The following is a 16,102-nucleotide window of genomic DNA, read 5'->3' as shown; positions in this document are numbered from 1 at the left end:
TGACTGTTTTTGTGAGTTATCCACTCCCTTCTGGTTCTCAGCTGTGTCCGACACTCTGACTCTCCAACTGACACAGTGAAAGGCATTTACAAATTTCTTTATGCCAGAATAGTGACATAAAAAAGTCACAAATTATCAAGATAGTAAAAATAAAAAAACTGTGACAGGTGAACTAGATCTACCACAATTTATTAGAATACATAAAACACCACAAACAAGGATAAAACATGACTACTAAGCAATGTGTTTTGCAGACGGTCTGTCGATAAGGGTTCAACGTCAAAAAGCATTGCTTATTGGCCAGGTTTTATGCTTGTTTGTGCACCCCTGTCACTGTTTTTTATTTTCATTATCTTGATTATTTTTTGTGACCCAAGGTGATTGCGGTTTGCTTTCCGTCCTGGGATGCGTCATGACCCACAATGCAAGTCAATGGGGATGGATCCGTTTTCTCTGACACAATAGAAAACAGATCTGTCCCCCATTGACTTTCAATGGAGTTCATGACGGATTTATCTTGGCTATGTTAAAGATAATACAACCAGATCCGTTCATAACGGATGCAGATGGTTGTATTATCAGTAACGGAAGCGTTTTTGCTGAACCCTGCCGGATCCAGCAAAAACGCTAGTGTGAAAGTAGCCTTAGCACAGCCTGCCGGATTTACTATAACTTAACCCAGAAATTGGCCTAAGTTATAGCTAATGTATACTATAGGACCTGACTGGCGTAGACTTCATTTTCTGCCGCACTGACTGTCAGAGATTTGTCTAATTTATTAAGAGGCATCTGCCACTTAGCAAATTAGGAGCATCTCACTCCGGCGCACAGGGGTCAGGACTGGCGTATGGTAATACCAGTCTTGATAAATGTCCCTCATACTCTTATGTGTGGACAGGAAGTCAGTATTCAATCCTGTAAGAGTCTCAATGTTTGTCCCAATATTCTGTCTTCCCTTTGGAGAGTAAGAGTGTTGATCCCATGGCACAGCTGTAGATTAGAAGAAAGTGGATAACTCACAACTACAGCCAAATTTACCTTCACTACAGTTTACATCTTGTACCTTTCTAATAAGCCACAGAATAAACATTTTTGTGGGTGCCTTTCTTTAACCCTGGGAGGGTCTTTAAACATGGCGCCCACTCGCGCATGCAGCGGGCCATAGCCGGCAGGTCTTTTCTGTTTCGAGCAGCAGAAGTCCGTGGGTAATGTCCGCGGCCAGCAATAATGCGGATCGCAGCCATTTAAGCCTTTAGATGCTGTGGTTAAGTGCGACCACGGCATTTAAATAGCGATAAACCCAGAAGCACGCATGTCTGGGTGAAGACCAGCATCCCCATGCAGTGATCGGGGATGCCAGTCATTCATTTTAATATGCTGAGTTTCTCTGAAGAGACCCAGCATATTGGAACTGCAGTTCCTATGTTGACCAGCAGGTGGCAGGCCAACATAGGACATCTGCAAAATCAACCCATACTGTCAATAAATGGGAATACAGTATAAGTTGTCATCAATCTGAGTACTGTATTTTGTAGCCTCCTAGAGGGGCTATAAAAAAGTTTAAAAAAATTGTTAAAAGTATAAAGAAATATAAAAATTTCAATCACCCCCCTTCCCGAGATTAAAAAAATAAATACATGAACAATAAAAAATATAAACATCATGGGCATCACAATGTCTGAAAATGCCCGTATTATTAAAAATATTAAAATATTTATCCCATACAGTAAATGGCTAACAAAAAAAAGGATCAAAATGGCCGATTAGCCATTTTTTCATTGCTTCTATTACCAAAAAAAATTGAATAATATGTCAGACACAATGCAAAATGGTATCAATAAAAACTACAGACCGTCCTGCAAAAAAACAATGAGCCCCCACACAGCTCAGTAGACATAACTATGAAAAAAGTTATGGGGGTCATTTTTAATTTTTTCCCGCTTCCCACTCCATTGTATCCCATATTATATGGTGGCATTAAAAAGTAGAACTTATCCCGCAAAAACAAGCCCTCATACGTCTATTAGAACGGAAAAATAAAAAAGTTATGGCTACGGGAAAACAGGGAAGAAAGACGAAAGCATAAAACAGAAAAAAACCTCAGGTATCCAAGGGGTTAAGTGTGGTACTTATGTCATTTTAAATACATTAAGTAGGTAGGTGGGTAGGTAATGCCTCTGGCAGGGGTAAGTCAGTTTGGAATACATAGTCCTTATGACATAGTAAATAAGCAGCTAACAAGGGTATGTAAATGCTATCCTTTTCTTTAAAGGGAACCTGTCACCATGACAATGCAAAATATTCAGCAGGCAGCCTGTTATAGAGCAGGAGGATCTGAGCAGATTGATACATAATTTTGTGGGAAAATATGCAATATAACATGTATTTCATTTATTTAAATTCCTGCTCATTCTGACCTTTGAAGTCAGGTAGGCAGTCCTATCAGTGATTGACAGCCTTCCCCCTATGACTGTGCATGCAGACATAGCTGTCAATCACTAATAGGACCGCCTCCTTGACTTCAAAGCCTAGGAAGAGCATTGATATAAATGTATAAATTACAAGTTATACTGAATCTTTTCCTATGAAACTATTTATGTGTCATCTCCTCTTGCTCTATAACATGCTGCCTGCAGCCCAGACACAGCGTTCAAAGTGACAGGTTCCCTTTAAGATCATAATGAGAACTTTGGGTGCCTTAACTTGCTGTTCTCATGCTTTGAAATTAAACATATGCATTTTCCTTGTTTATTTATGTGTTTACTTGCCAAAATTCAAAGCTTATCAAACTGATGTAGGACATTTGTGAATTAAAAAATATGAACTATAACTTATATTATGTGAGATTATGTTTGTGTTCCATGGTGCCTGGTATAATTCCATCTTTATTTGTACTTTTTTCACAGGTAAGTCTCCATCCAGCCCATATAGCTTCCTATCTGGAGTAACCTCATCTTCGGCTATTACAGCAGTAGGTGGGGATCGTAGGCCAAGACCAGCCTCAATCACAACAGTGCATTCTGGAAGCAAATAAGCAGCCAAAGATTGAGTCAGGGAGTTGACTCTCTTCATTTGATTTAATTCTGAATTGTGCACTGCAGGATGGACTCATAGTACATAAAAGGAATTTTTTATGGCCATATTTTATACTTCAACAGAGATGGTTTCATGTATAATAAACTGCAATGGCTCCAGCTCCAATGAGGCAAAATAGTTTGACTGTATCTGGTGCTGCATGAGTCTTGCAATATTCTTACTACTGGACATTACTTTTTTCTGATAATTTGCTTTTTTCTCAACGTGGGTATCGGTATTGTATATGTTGTATTTTTTCATTAATTGAGGTTTCAACTGGATTATTTCATTACTACTGATTTTGGTGGTTTACTTTATATTTTTATGCTAATATGATATTTTGCATTGAAATCATGGTGTTCTTTTTTTCTTTTTTTTTCTTGCACAGAATATTGTAAGTAAAGTATGAGAATCTGAAAGAAAAAAACATATTTTGTGAATGACAACACTGGAACATATTCCAGCGTGGACACAATCACATCTTTTTAAGAAATGACATTCAATTTTGCCCCTCCCCTGATTTCTCAAAAAAAACACCAACTTTAAGGAAAACACATTGATTGCCTATCTTTAGGAATAGGCCCCAATGTGACACTAGTCCGACCTGACTGATCAGCAGAATAGAAGGGCTGTGTTCCTCCTGCACTTGAATGGGGCTGAGGTGCAGTGTTAGACGCAGCTGGATGTATGGAAGCACCAGGGTGCCTGGATAAACATTGAAAGGGTCGAAGCGCTGCCTTCATTGTGTTTGGTGGTGGGGTACCCCATAGATCTTAAGAATAGACTATTTGATATATATTCTCAGAAAACCCTTTAATGGCTGCTCTAAACATTACACACTTCTTTGTGTTGAAAATTGGTGAAGGGGTTGTTACACTAAACATTTTTTTTCTAGGTGCAGATATTTCCTTAAAAAGTGCATACCGTACATTTACAGTGGTAATACCACTAATGTACTTTCCCTGCATTCTGGTTACCTGCCACTAAACATGAGTTTTTATTCACCAAAATCAGGTTCCTTTCTAAGACTGGGCAAATGAAAGTGTATTAAAAAGGGCTTTGTAATTAGCTGTAAGGACCTTGCTCTGGTAATATATTTTACAAAAAGAAAAAAATGAATCAAAATCTAAAGTTGAAATATAGTATTTGTGAAATTGTGTCAAATGTTTTATCCGCTATTTTGCACAAAACTATGCTCTTACAGAAGTTGCTATTTGCAGTCAATTTCACATTGTTCCATAATTTAGGACTACAAAAATTAGACTTTCACCTATTTGTTTAGAAGTTCTAAATCTGCACAAAATAAATGCGCCTACACATATTGTATTTGATTTAAAAAAACAAATAAGAGATAATCTATTGAAAACTTGCAGTGTGGGTTGTTAAAGATAATGGGGGGGGGGTTATAATTAGCAGACAGATATATTTTCATTGCAAACAGTAGGATTTATAAGCTTCATTTGGTTAAGTTAGATGATATAACGTCTATCTCCAGAACGTCATGCAAAAGTATTTAAGTATACTTTAGGTCATTACTTATACCTTTTCTTTGTCATGTATTATTTTGAATCATTTAAGAAAACTTTATTTTACTTTGTGTTTTTCTTTTTTTTGGTTAAAAATATCCTATTTTTAATATATTTTTGTTACTATTATCTTGTATTTAGGGATCGAAAATATGGGAAAATTGTAGACACAGCAAATACTTTAACTAAGGAAATTATTTTTGTTAGTAATAGATTTTGTTAAGTGCTCACAACCAAACACTTGTGCAATAGAACATTTACACAATTTAGAAAATGACAACTAAAGGTAGTAGTAGGGAAATAGAAAATTATTGTTATAAATACTACTACTTTTTTAGCATTTTTTTTTATCACTACTACTGTGTTTTGGAAGATAAGTGGAATAAATACATATTAAGGAAACATTTGTTAATATGAATAAATTCCTAAATGCCTTTATATAATTTATAATTGCTTGTTTTGTCTATGGATGATCAATAGAAGAATTAAAATGTCCGCTGTCAGATTCCTTCACATGACATCCATCCTAATGACAGCAGAATGGCCTGAGTCAGAATGCAGAAGAGAGAGCAGGAGCTGTATTGAAGCTCATTCTTATCAGCCCTGTAAAACACTATATAATCTACAGATCACAGTTGTCATATGTGCCCGCTTCGGAGCTCACCTCTCACCCGTTCTCCCATCTGGTCATTCAGTCCTGTGAGTACAGGTGAGAAGTGAGCTCCGAGGCAGGCACAGATTACAGCTGTGATCTACAGACAATATAGTGTTTTACAGAGCGGATAAAGCAGAGAACAGAGCTTCCATACAGCTCCTGCTCTGAATTCTAACTCAGGTCCTGCTGTCATTAGGGAAGAAAAGTAGTGTTGCGTCAAACCGCTAAAAAGGACCAGAAAGGTCCTTTTTAGCGTTTCGACGCAACACTACTTTTCTTTCCTATCACCTACCCTGAGGGCATCAGGGTTAGGTTGAGACCATTGGCAGCCTGCCCTCCTTTGCTCTACCAATAATTTTGTCCTATATATATCTTTGCCCAATCGAGTAGAACCTTCCTTTTACACTGTCTGCCTTCCCTTTGGCACCCTGCGAAGTTATTCCCGGACCCTCTTCTTGAAGGCCCAGCGACTAACCCTCTTTTTTTCTTCTCCCGTCTCTGACTGCTGTCATTAGGACAGATTCCATGTGAAGGAATCTGATAGTGGCCATTTTAATTTCTCTACTGATGGCCGCCTAGACAAAACAAGCCATTATGAATTATCAAAGGCATACAGGAATTTTTTGGTTTCCCACAGAATCCCTTTAACATTCTAGCGTATACCATTTTAAGTTTCAGCTTTTCATACAGATGAAACACTGGTACCTATAGAGATAATACCTAAATGTAAAATTATATTATTAAGGCTATATAAATAATATATTTTCAAGTTAAAAAGAACATTGTTTAAAACAGTGAAGCAGATTAATGAAAACTGCCTAAAAGAATAGCACAGAGCAGAATATGAAATGAGAGCTGTGCTGTGATTGGTCAGTATGGGTTTTTCTTTTAGATAGTTCCATAAATCTCCTCTAATGTATATGCTGGAACTAGAAGTGTCATATTCAAAAACTTTGAAAGACACATAAGAGCATAAAAATTTAGGTTTTTTTTTACTAAAAAGATGCCAGTTACATACAGTTTAATTCATGGATTTCATTATTAGTTGTGTACTAAGTAGCAACTAATCAATCAAGTCAAATTGCTATTAACCATTTCTAAAAATTCCTTTATCATTTGTAGGCATGCTATTTATAGTTATAAATCAAGATACAGTATCTCTGAGTTACAAATAATTAAAAATACTTCAGTTTCACATACATTTCTCAAATGTTATAATCTTCATTGTTGCCTTTTCTTTAAAAAAAAGTGTCCATTTTTTTAAATAATATCTTGTGACTAAGATCGGGAATATGCAGGCAGATGGTTTTCTAGTTAGAGTGTTTTCTATCTATTCAGCAGGACTTGGATATTTTTCTCTAGCAGTTCCTGGAATACATAATTGTAGGCTAAAGTGTTATATGCTTGTATGTAGGCTTTTGGTGTATAATGTCCTTGTTTCTATATGTAGATAAGTGCAATTTGTTCTAGTTAGTGAAACATACTAACTAGCTGTTTGTCAGGCAAGAGTTTCCCAAAAGCATAAAATAGAAGAATGTTTGGTCATATACTCATCTTTCTGATTCTCCTTCGTTCCAGATTCCATGCTGCTCCAGTGTTTACGACCCTGCGTAATGACATATTGCCAATCTCAGTGACATGTCTTCCATAGTGACATCACCATGGTTCAGATGTCCTTACGCAGGATTGTAACCATCAATGCTGCAAGGAAGCTGGAGAGCAGTAACAACACAACAAAGTAAAATCATAAAGGTAATTATATTTAGAAGTCTTTTGTTCTTTGTATCATAAGCCAGTTTTTAAATAACAGGTACATCACTTTTATCTCTCTGAGCATGGTATTCAAGGAAAAGTAATACTTTTCTATACAATGTGTTTGGCTAAAAAAAAAAGGCCACAAAAACTGCATGCATTAATGTAAAAGTTTCCCGTTTAATGTCACTAGTATCCGACAAAAATATATTTCAATATATTTTGATAAGTTGCTTTTCAACTGCAGTAAATGTGCTGCTATTGATTGCAATACATCTTAACTAAAATATTTAGATATTAATTAACAATGAAACTGGCCAATTAATAGTACTTCCAATCAATGTATCATTGTTAAGATTCTCAAGGGAGCAGACAGGATCATGAAAGAAAGAAATCACGAAAGAAAGAAAATGGAGAATGGTGTAATTAGCTAATTTCTAAATCACTGCATCTAAGAAATCTGCCTTTATCCTCCTGAAAAAAAAGCTGTAAAATCATGGCCACTGGGAGGTCTTACATCGACCTAATTTGCAGTGCATTGCCTGTTGTTGGGCAAGATGTGTCTCCAGCAACAGAGACAAGAGATGGCTCACAGGAAATGGTGGTATATAAGAGTTAGCTGAGCTTGTGAGCCCTGATAAAATCACTGCCTCCTCACAGCTTTTCAAGAGCAGGAGAGCATCCTGTGTGTTCTCCCTTCCTTCCCCTGATGTGTGTGCTCGTAGATGAAAACAAACATAGTGGAAAGTCACTGCCATATAGTACTAGCAAATGTGCATAGAAGGGAGATACCCACTGCTTCTATGATAAATGCATCTAGCTGTGCATGCGAACTAGGGAATAACTTTGCTGAGGAAGACTTTAAGGAAGCCCAAAAAAGACCTACTCCTTCACAGTTATGATTATACAATGAAGCACAGCCATTATTTACACTTTTTTTTTTTACTTAGCCATGCTTTAAAGGGAACCTGTCACCATGGAAATGTAGTGTAATCAGCATGCAGTATGTTATAGAGCAGGAGGAGCTGAGCAGATTGATACATAGTTGTATGGGAAAAGATTCAGTGTAATCTGTATTTCATTCATCTAAATTCCAGCACATTCTTGCTTTGAAGTCAAGGAGGAGGCCCTATCAGTGATTGACAGCTATCGCTGTATACTCAATTATAGCGGAAAGGCTGTCATTCACTGGTAGGCTGTCAGTCACTGATAGGCTCCTTGATTTCAAAGCCCAGAATGAGCATGGATATAAATGAATAAAATGCAAATTATACTGAGTCTTTTTCCACAAAACTATATATCATTCTGCTCAGCTTCATGTCTTGTCAGACACCATTATCAGCATGACAGGTTAAAATAAAGACTCCTTAAAAACCCCATGCTTTTTTTTGCATGTCACTTGTTTTTTCAGGGCTTTCTTTAATGTTTTTTTTTATACATATTTGAATTGTGTTTCTTCTTTCCATCCCCTGCTCTGTAGGGAAAAAGAGACTGAAAAAAACACTATATCAAAATACCATAGACAAATAATGCGCCCAAATTGAAAAAACATAACTTGCAAAAAACATGTGTCCTAAGTTTCCCATAGACTTTCAGCTAACATCTGGAGCTGATGCTATTCCAGGAGAAAACACACCAAAAAGCATATATGCAAAAAGAAGTGTAAAAAGATGCAAAAGTAGGTAAAAACACCTCAACTGTTTAAATCGAGCCTAAAGCAGTTTTTGTGCATTACAGTTTTTCTGTATGACCCGCATTGATGTCAGTCCCTCAATTCCAGCACTGTGGATCTGGTCCCCAGAAATTTCAGTCCCCATCTGACCGAAATAATGATGTCACATCCACTGTTCCACTGAGGCCAGTAATAATTCAGTCATGTGAACAATGGATGTGATGTCATCACTTCCAGTCTGACAAGGACTAAAAACCCTAGGGACCAGATCCACTGCGCAAGCACAGATGGACCTTTAGCAGATAAGTTAAAGGGATTCTGCACTTTGTTTTAACTGATGATCTATCCTCTGGATAGATCATCAGCATCTGATCGGTGGGGGTCTGACACCCGGGACCCCCGCCGATCAGCTGTTTGAGAAGGCAGCGGCGCTCCAGCAGCGCCGCGCCTTCTCACTGTTTACCGCTGGGACCAGTGACGTCACGACTAGTATCAAATAGCGTGGGCGGGGCTAAGCTCCATTCAAGTGAACAGAGCTTAGCCCTACCCACGCTAGTTGATACTAGTAGTGACGTCACTCGGGTGCATAAATGGGTGCATAAATGTATTAGTCTTGTGTTGGACTGGCAAGTTTTTAGACATAATTATCTGTATTAGGGTTTGGTTACATACCCACCTAAAACAAAGTCAAAGACTGCAAAATGCATGTGAAAATACAAAAAAACAAAATCACTATAAATGTCTGCAAAGTTCGAGAATATATAAATTATATAAGATGGTGGACAATATGGCCACACCAAACACATTGAAGACTTGGTTAGCATGTGCAGAAGAAGATATACGTTAGATAAATATGATTGCTAAGGAAAGATAAGTGTCAGCCCCTTGAAATTACATCTGTCTACTTTATTCAATAGAAGGTAGTCTCCTGCATACTCCATCCTTGCACCCAGATTGTCCTGTAACTACAGGTATCATGTGACCACAAGGGGCTATAAAATGTCAGTACGGCCAAATTAGTTGATGTTATGACAATCCAACACAAATGGGTGGGGTGTGGCAGCCCATGGTCCTTTCAGTCATGTGAAACGGGGGTTGTGTTGGCCCCCTGGATAACCCCCTTAAATTTGTCTGATCTGCTTGCAGTATGTTATAGAGCAGAACAGGCAGACTTATATAGTTAAAGTAGAACTCCAACAAAAATGTTATTCTCTGACTGTTAGAAAGGTACATGATGTAAACTGTAGTAAAGGTACTCTTCTCATCAGTAACTGTATTTGTGAGCTATCCACTCCCTTCTAATATTTAGCTGTGCCATGTGACCAACTCTCTGATCTCCAACTGACACGGGACAGGAAGTCAGTTACTTCTCTATTCATTCCTATGAGACTGAGAGTGAGGCTCCTATAGGAATACATGGAGAAACTGACTTCCTGTCCACACATAGGATGCTGATTGCTGATCACATGACACAGATGAGAAGCAGAAGGTGGGTTATAACTCACAAATACAGACACTGGTAAGAAGATTACATTCACTACAGATTACATCAGGTCAGATAATACATTTTTTTGCGTTCTTCTTCAATGTATAGTTTTGTGGAAAAAAATATAATATAACTTTTTTAAGTTATTTAAATCCTTGCTAATTCTGGACTTTTGACTCCAGTGGGTAGTCCTACTCAATGATTGACAACTATCTTTGTATGCAGTATCATACAGGGAAGGCTATCTGTTTGAGTGTCCATTTAAATCAATAAATTAAGTTATACTGACCCCTTGCCTACAAAAAAACCTAGATCAATCTGCAATCACGAGTCCTTTCTCGTGACACCTCATCTACAACATGACAGAGCACAGCTCTATTTGTCTCTCACCCCTTTTCTACAAAAAACATATATCAATCTGCTCAGCTTCTCCTACTCTTTAACATGCTGTCTAGACATGGCATTGCAAGTTCAATGTGACAGATTGGACATAGTCCTCCCTCGTGGCACCTCATCTACAACATGACAGACCACAGCTCTATTTGTTTCTCACCCCTTTTCTACAAAAAACATATATCAATCTGCTCAGCTTCTCCTGCTCTTTAACATGCTGTCTAGACATGGCATTGCAAGTTCAATGTGACAGATTGGACATAGTCCCCCCTCGTGGCACCTCATCTACAACATGACAGACCACAGCTCTATTTGTTTCTCACCCCTTTTCTACAAAAAACATATATCAATCTGCTCAGCTTCTCCTGCTCTTTAACATGCTGTCTAGACATGGCATTGCAAGTTCAATGTGACACATTTCTTTAAATGCAAACTTTCCATATCAATATAATGTATCCCAAAGTGACTTGACTACTAAAAATAGCTATGCAGAATAAAAAATCAAGCAGTCCAGTCCTACGGGTAAAATCAATAGACTGTCAATGCTACAAGGTAATACTGATTTAAACCTAAAAAGTACAAATAAAGAAACAAGCATGTACTGAATGAAGGTCTGTTCCCAGAAAATGAAATGATGTGAGAAGGCAGCAATATCCACTTGGCAACTTTTCATTTGGGTATTAAATACATTATTTGTCCATTAGTTATTTTAAGGAAAGAAAAAGTGAAAAGTGCACACAGAAAAGATCAAAGTTGCAGGCTTCCTAAGTAACTTAACCTCTTTTGCACCAGTGGACCTGCATATTGGGTTGAACTTCAGTGCAGACCTGGTATTAAGAATTAAGAACTTTAATATGAAATAACAGTTAAAAGAAATGCAAACTAATACAATTGCATGAAAACGACAATGCATGATCCACTATATAGCAGTCTCTTCCCTACTTCTGTTGCCTTTTCCTTTTCTTTGGAACAATTCTAGGCGAAAGTACTGCTCAGTGGAAACAATCCACAAAAATTCAATAGTGTCTGTTCTAAAGAGAACTGTCATTTTGAGGGCTAACTTTATGGAATGGTTTTGGCTTGAGGGGTTGCAGCTAGCTCTTGTGGCAAATGTCCTGTGCTTATTATCTATGCAGTATGTCAATGGGCTAGATTTTCTGGCCATAATTTGTCACTCTTGTGTGTTGACAATGTGTTTCCTGTTTTCTATGCATGTTTCAGTATGTCGGTGTCTTTTTATGCCTTGTATCGCTGTCCTGACACAGTGGCTGTCTCACCCTACTACTATGTATGTTTACTGATTTTATGACAGTTTGTATACAGTTTAAATGCATGAACATGATAAGTTATAATTGGCATCTGGTATTCAACACCCTCTGTATATTTGGGTGAGGAACATCGGCAGTCAATAGTATACCTATAATGTAATACAGTAACTAATAATGTCAGTAGAAGTCTCCATAAGGAACATTTTACTGTGGCACAGTCAGTGTGCCGGAGTGATTTTCATTTTTTATTTTACACAAAGTCACGAGCAAAACACCCACTTTGAATTCTATGGTTTTACATATCAATTATGATATAACAGGTTCCACCGTTTCATTATTTATTCTGCAAAAATTAACCCAAAATGGAAAAGCCATGTGTGAAAAACTATGATGAGCCGCCTTTAGCAGCAATAACTTGAAGTATTCATTTTCTATGTGAGTTTTTTCAGTCTCTTACATCTGCAGGAATCTAGGCCTACTTTTCTTCAGTTTATTAAGGGTTGGAAGGCATTCATTTACCCACAGCTCTCTTAAGGTCCCACCACAGCAACCCAATTGGGTTGAGGTCTGAACTTTGACTGGGCCACTGCCACACATTGATTCTTTTATTTTTCATCCATTTTGTTGTAGATTTGCTGGTGTGCTTGGATTCACTGTCCTGTTGCATAACACAGTTGCAGCCAAATTTTAACTGTTGGATACATGGCCTGTTCAGAGTAATTCATAGTTGATTCAATGGGTTCAAGATGCCCATGTCCTGTGGCTGCAAAACCAACCCAAATTGTACCCCCTCCACCAACGTGCTTGGTACTTGATATGGGTGTTTGTGCTGATTTGTTGTGCTTGGTTTTTGCCAAACATAGCACTACGCATTATGGCCAAATGTCTCCACTTTGGTCTTGTTTGTCCAAATAACATTGTTCCAGAAGTCTTGTGGTTTGTTGAGATGCCAATTTGCAAAATTAAGCTGTGCTGCCATGTTCTTTTTAGAAAGAAGAGGCTTTTTCCTGGCGACCCTTCTAAACAAGCTGTACTTGTTTAGTCTTTTTTTATTTTTTATTGCATTGTCATGAACTTGAACATTTAACATGGAAACTCAGGCCTGTAGAGATGTAGCTCAGGCCTTAGAGGTAGCTTTTATTAAAAAATTTTGCCGTTTTTCTGACAACTACACGGTCTGCCCTTGTGGTGAAATTGCTAGGATGTCCACTCCTGGGAAGTTTGTCAACCGTCTGAAATGTTTTCCACTTGTCATTAAAGGAGGATAGGTCATTAGTATGTGATCAGTAGGGGTTCGATACCTGGGACCCCGCCGATCAGCTGTTTAAGAAGGCAGCGGCTCTCTCAGCTTTTCCTAGGTCAGTGACGACACATTCATCGGTCACCTGGCCTAGGGCTGAGATGCGATACCAAGCACAGCCGCAGTACAATCTATGGTGCTGTGCTTGGTGAGCACAGAGAAGGCCGCGATGCTCACAGGAGCGTTGCAAATGTATTTCCAGAGGTGGGACCCGCATCTATCAGACAATGGGGGCATATCCTAGCGATATGCCACCATTGTCTCAGATAGGAATACCCCTTTAATTTTAAGACCTTCCAAGGACCAGTATTTTTATGCCCTGATACATAAATCATAGAATCCAAAGAGGGTGTGGTCTGTTTCTCTCATGACTGTGTAATGAGTATTTCTGGAGATTACAGTATATTTTTTCTGATACAAAGAGAATTGTTATTGGAGGTTGATACAGTAATTTAAATGTGTATGTAATAAGAGTTGAGGAACAAGCTGAACATTTACAGATTGTTTTCACTGTTGTCTATTTCTGTTGTTTTCCTATGTACCATCAACAAATGATGTACTCATACACTGTCACAAAATGTTATAAAGAACATGTTATGTATATTCCAAAAAATGAAAAGGTATATGACTAGATCTAAATCCACAGCAACGAGTGTGCCATGACAGTTACTTTGTGGTTTGTTTCCATCGACTAGAAAGGCAATTACACCATTGGCTTAGAATATTAAGATGCAGCATGCACCGCAATATGTTGCATGTTTAACTATGAAATGGAAAACTACCAAATGAATGCTGCTGTTGCAGAGGAAATAAGTGTCCTTTTAGTCTCTATTTCAGTTAACAGGGGGGTTGTATTTTAAACTGCATGCCAATATAACACCCAGCTTTCAAACTTCCGAGTATGATTAAAATTAGCCACTGTAATGAAGCTTTATGTAGCAAATGATTTTCTGCCTTGACAATCATATTTACATATCAAAATTGTCATCATTACAAGAAGCTGAAGGGATGCCAGACTGTTTTCTCAAATAAATCCAGTTTAATCACCTCAGTATGAAGTACAGTATGATTCTTTTTTTTACTTACCGTAATTACTATTTCCTTTTTAAAAATAGGAGCTATGTTACTAAGGGATATTCATTAAACAGCCATATACAACAACAGCATGGGCTTTACAGTATATTTATTAGTGCAGTGGTCCCTCAAGTTACACTATTAGTTCTTTCCAGGACAACCATTGTAAGTTGAAACTATTGAAACCTAAGTCCATAACTCTATGGAAAACCAGTAATTGGTTCCAAAGCCAAAAATGTCATCCCCTAATATGAAAAATTTAAACTTTAAGAAAAATAAGCAGATAAGCAAGATATGTAAAATTAGTCCTTAAGTAACACAGACAGGGATAGACACTGGAAGCTGTAAATCACTTTCTATGGAGAGCTTCTTCAGGGTCGTACATAGATGTGCCAGAAAAATAAAATGGAGTCACAGCTAAACTGGTGTCCAAGGGAGCAGCTCATCCTGGCACAGACAGGGGGCAGTACAGAGCATGTAGTACCACAGACAACCTACTAGACAACCAATAACAACCAATTGCGATGGCCAAAAAAGACCATTGTTTGTTGAAATAATTGTACTGTATCTTGAGGGATCACTGTATTTATAGACATTTTGTGTGCTAGGGTGCTTAAAAGAACATTGCTATGACTCCTTTTGACAGCCACTGTGGCCTCTCTGTGCTGTAACCACTCTTTCACCAGGGATTAGTGCCCTTTTATACCAGTAGGTGAAAAATAACTGACCTAAGCATGTACTACTTAGGCTACTTTCACACTACCGTTCAGAGCGAGTCCGTCTGATGTCTGCACAGACGGATCCGCTCCTATAATGCAGACGTTTGGATCCGTTCAGAACGGATCCGTCTGCATTATAGTTTAAAAAAAATCTAAGTGTGAAAGTAGCCTGAACGGATCCGTCCAGACTTTACATTGAAAGTCAATGGGGGTGGATCCGTTTGAAGATTGAGCCATATTGTGTCATCTTCAAACGGATCCGTCCCCATTGACTTACATTGTAAGTCTGGACGGATCCGCTTGCCTCCGCACGGCCAGGCGGACACCCGAACGCTGCAAGCAGCGTTCAGGTGTCCGCTTGCTGAGCGGAGCGGAGGCTGAATGCTGCCAGACTGATGCATTCTGAGCGGATCCGCATCCACTCAGAATGCATTAGTAGCTGGACGGATGCGTTCGGGGCCGCTTGTGAGCCCCTTCAAACGGAGCTCACAAGCGGAGCCCCGACGCTAGTGTGAAAGTAGCCTAAGCTACTAGGGACTGACCAAAGTTATTTCTGAGTCAATTAACCCCTATGCCTGGATTCCAAAGAAGTTCATATGATTATTACTGCCAGCCCTGAAATCACCCCTGATAAGAGATGCTTGCATATACGTAAAAAAAAAACAACACTTCAGCAAGTCTTCATTTGAAAACTTTACATTTAATATGGCTGAAGGCCTGCCAAGTTGAATTTTTTTGCCAAGTCTAAAGCCGAAACAATGTATCTATGATGTAATTGGCCGATTACAGCCAACCACTTCAATCATGTTTTTTTTCTATGTTAAAACATGTCCCTGATCTATTGGCTCAGTTTGCCATGTTAATGGGAAGATCATTCACATATGAACACTGTGATATACCATATGATGTCAACTAGGAGGTATCTATAGGTTAAATACATGCATACATATTTATATACTTTTCAGTGACACTTGACTAGTGAGCCAAATCATCAACTTTTCACCGTGGTGTACTATTATGGCACAGTGATGGTGCAGTACTGTGAGGGACATATATCAAGACATTCCCATACACCAGTCTTGACCCCCATGTGATGGTGTAAGATGTACCCCTGTGCACTAGAAACTGAAGTCTAAACCGCCCAGGAGCTGTAGTAGACTTCAGCTATAACTTAAGCCAGTT

The 16,102-nt window shown here is 38.3% G+C and overlaps 1 protein-coding gene across 1 annotated transcript in view; it reads left to right on the top strand.

Annotated features, from left to right (window-relative positions):
- CAMK1D (calcium/calmodulin dependent protein kinase ID) overlaps nucleotides 1–3,256 on the top strand; it is a 398,793-nt gene extending 395,537 nt beyond the window's left edge. Inside the window, exon 11 of the mRNA XM_040413206.1 lies at nucleotides 2,907–3,256. Within this exon, the coding sequence (XP_040269140.1) occupies nucleotides 2,907–3,034 (128 nt within the window). The 3' untranslated portion in view covers nucleotides 3,035–3,256. The remainder of the gene's footprint in view (nucleotides 1–2,906) is intronic.
- The last annotated feature ends 12,846 nt before the right edge of the window (nucleotides 3,257–16,102 follow it).

This window comes from Bufo bufo, chromosome 1 (assembly GCF_905171765.1).
Source record: "Bufo bufo chromosome 1, aBufBuf1.1, whole genome shotgun sequence".
In the NCBI taxonomy this organism is placed as follows: Eukaryota; Metazoa; Chordata; class Amphibia; order Anura; family Bufonidae; genus Bufo; species Bufo bufo.
This window is presented reverse-complemented; position numbering and strand designations above follow the sequence as displayed.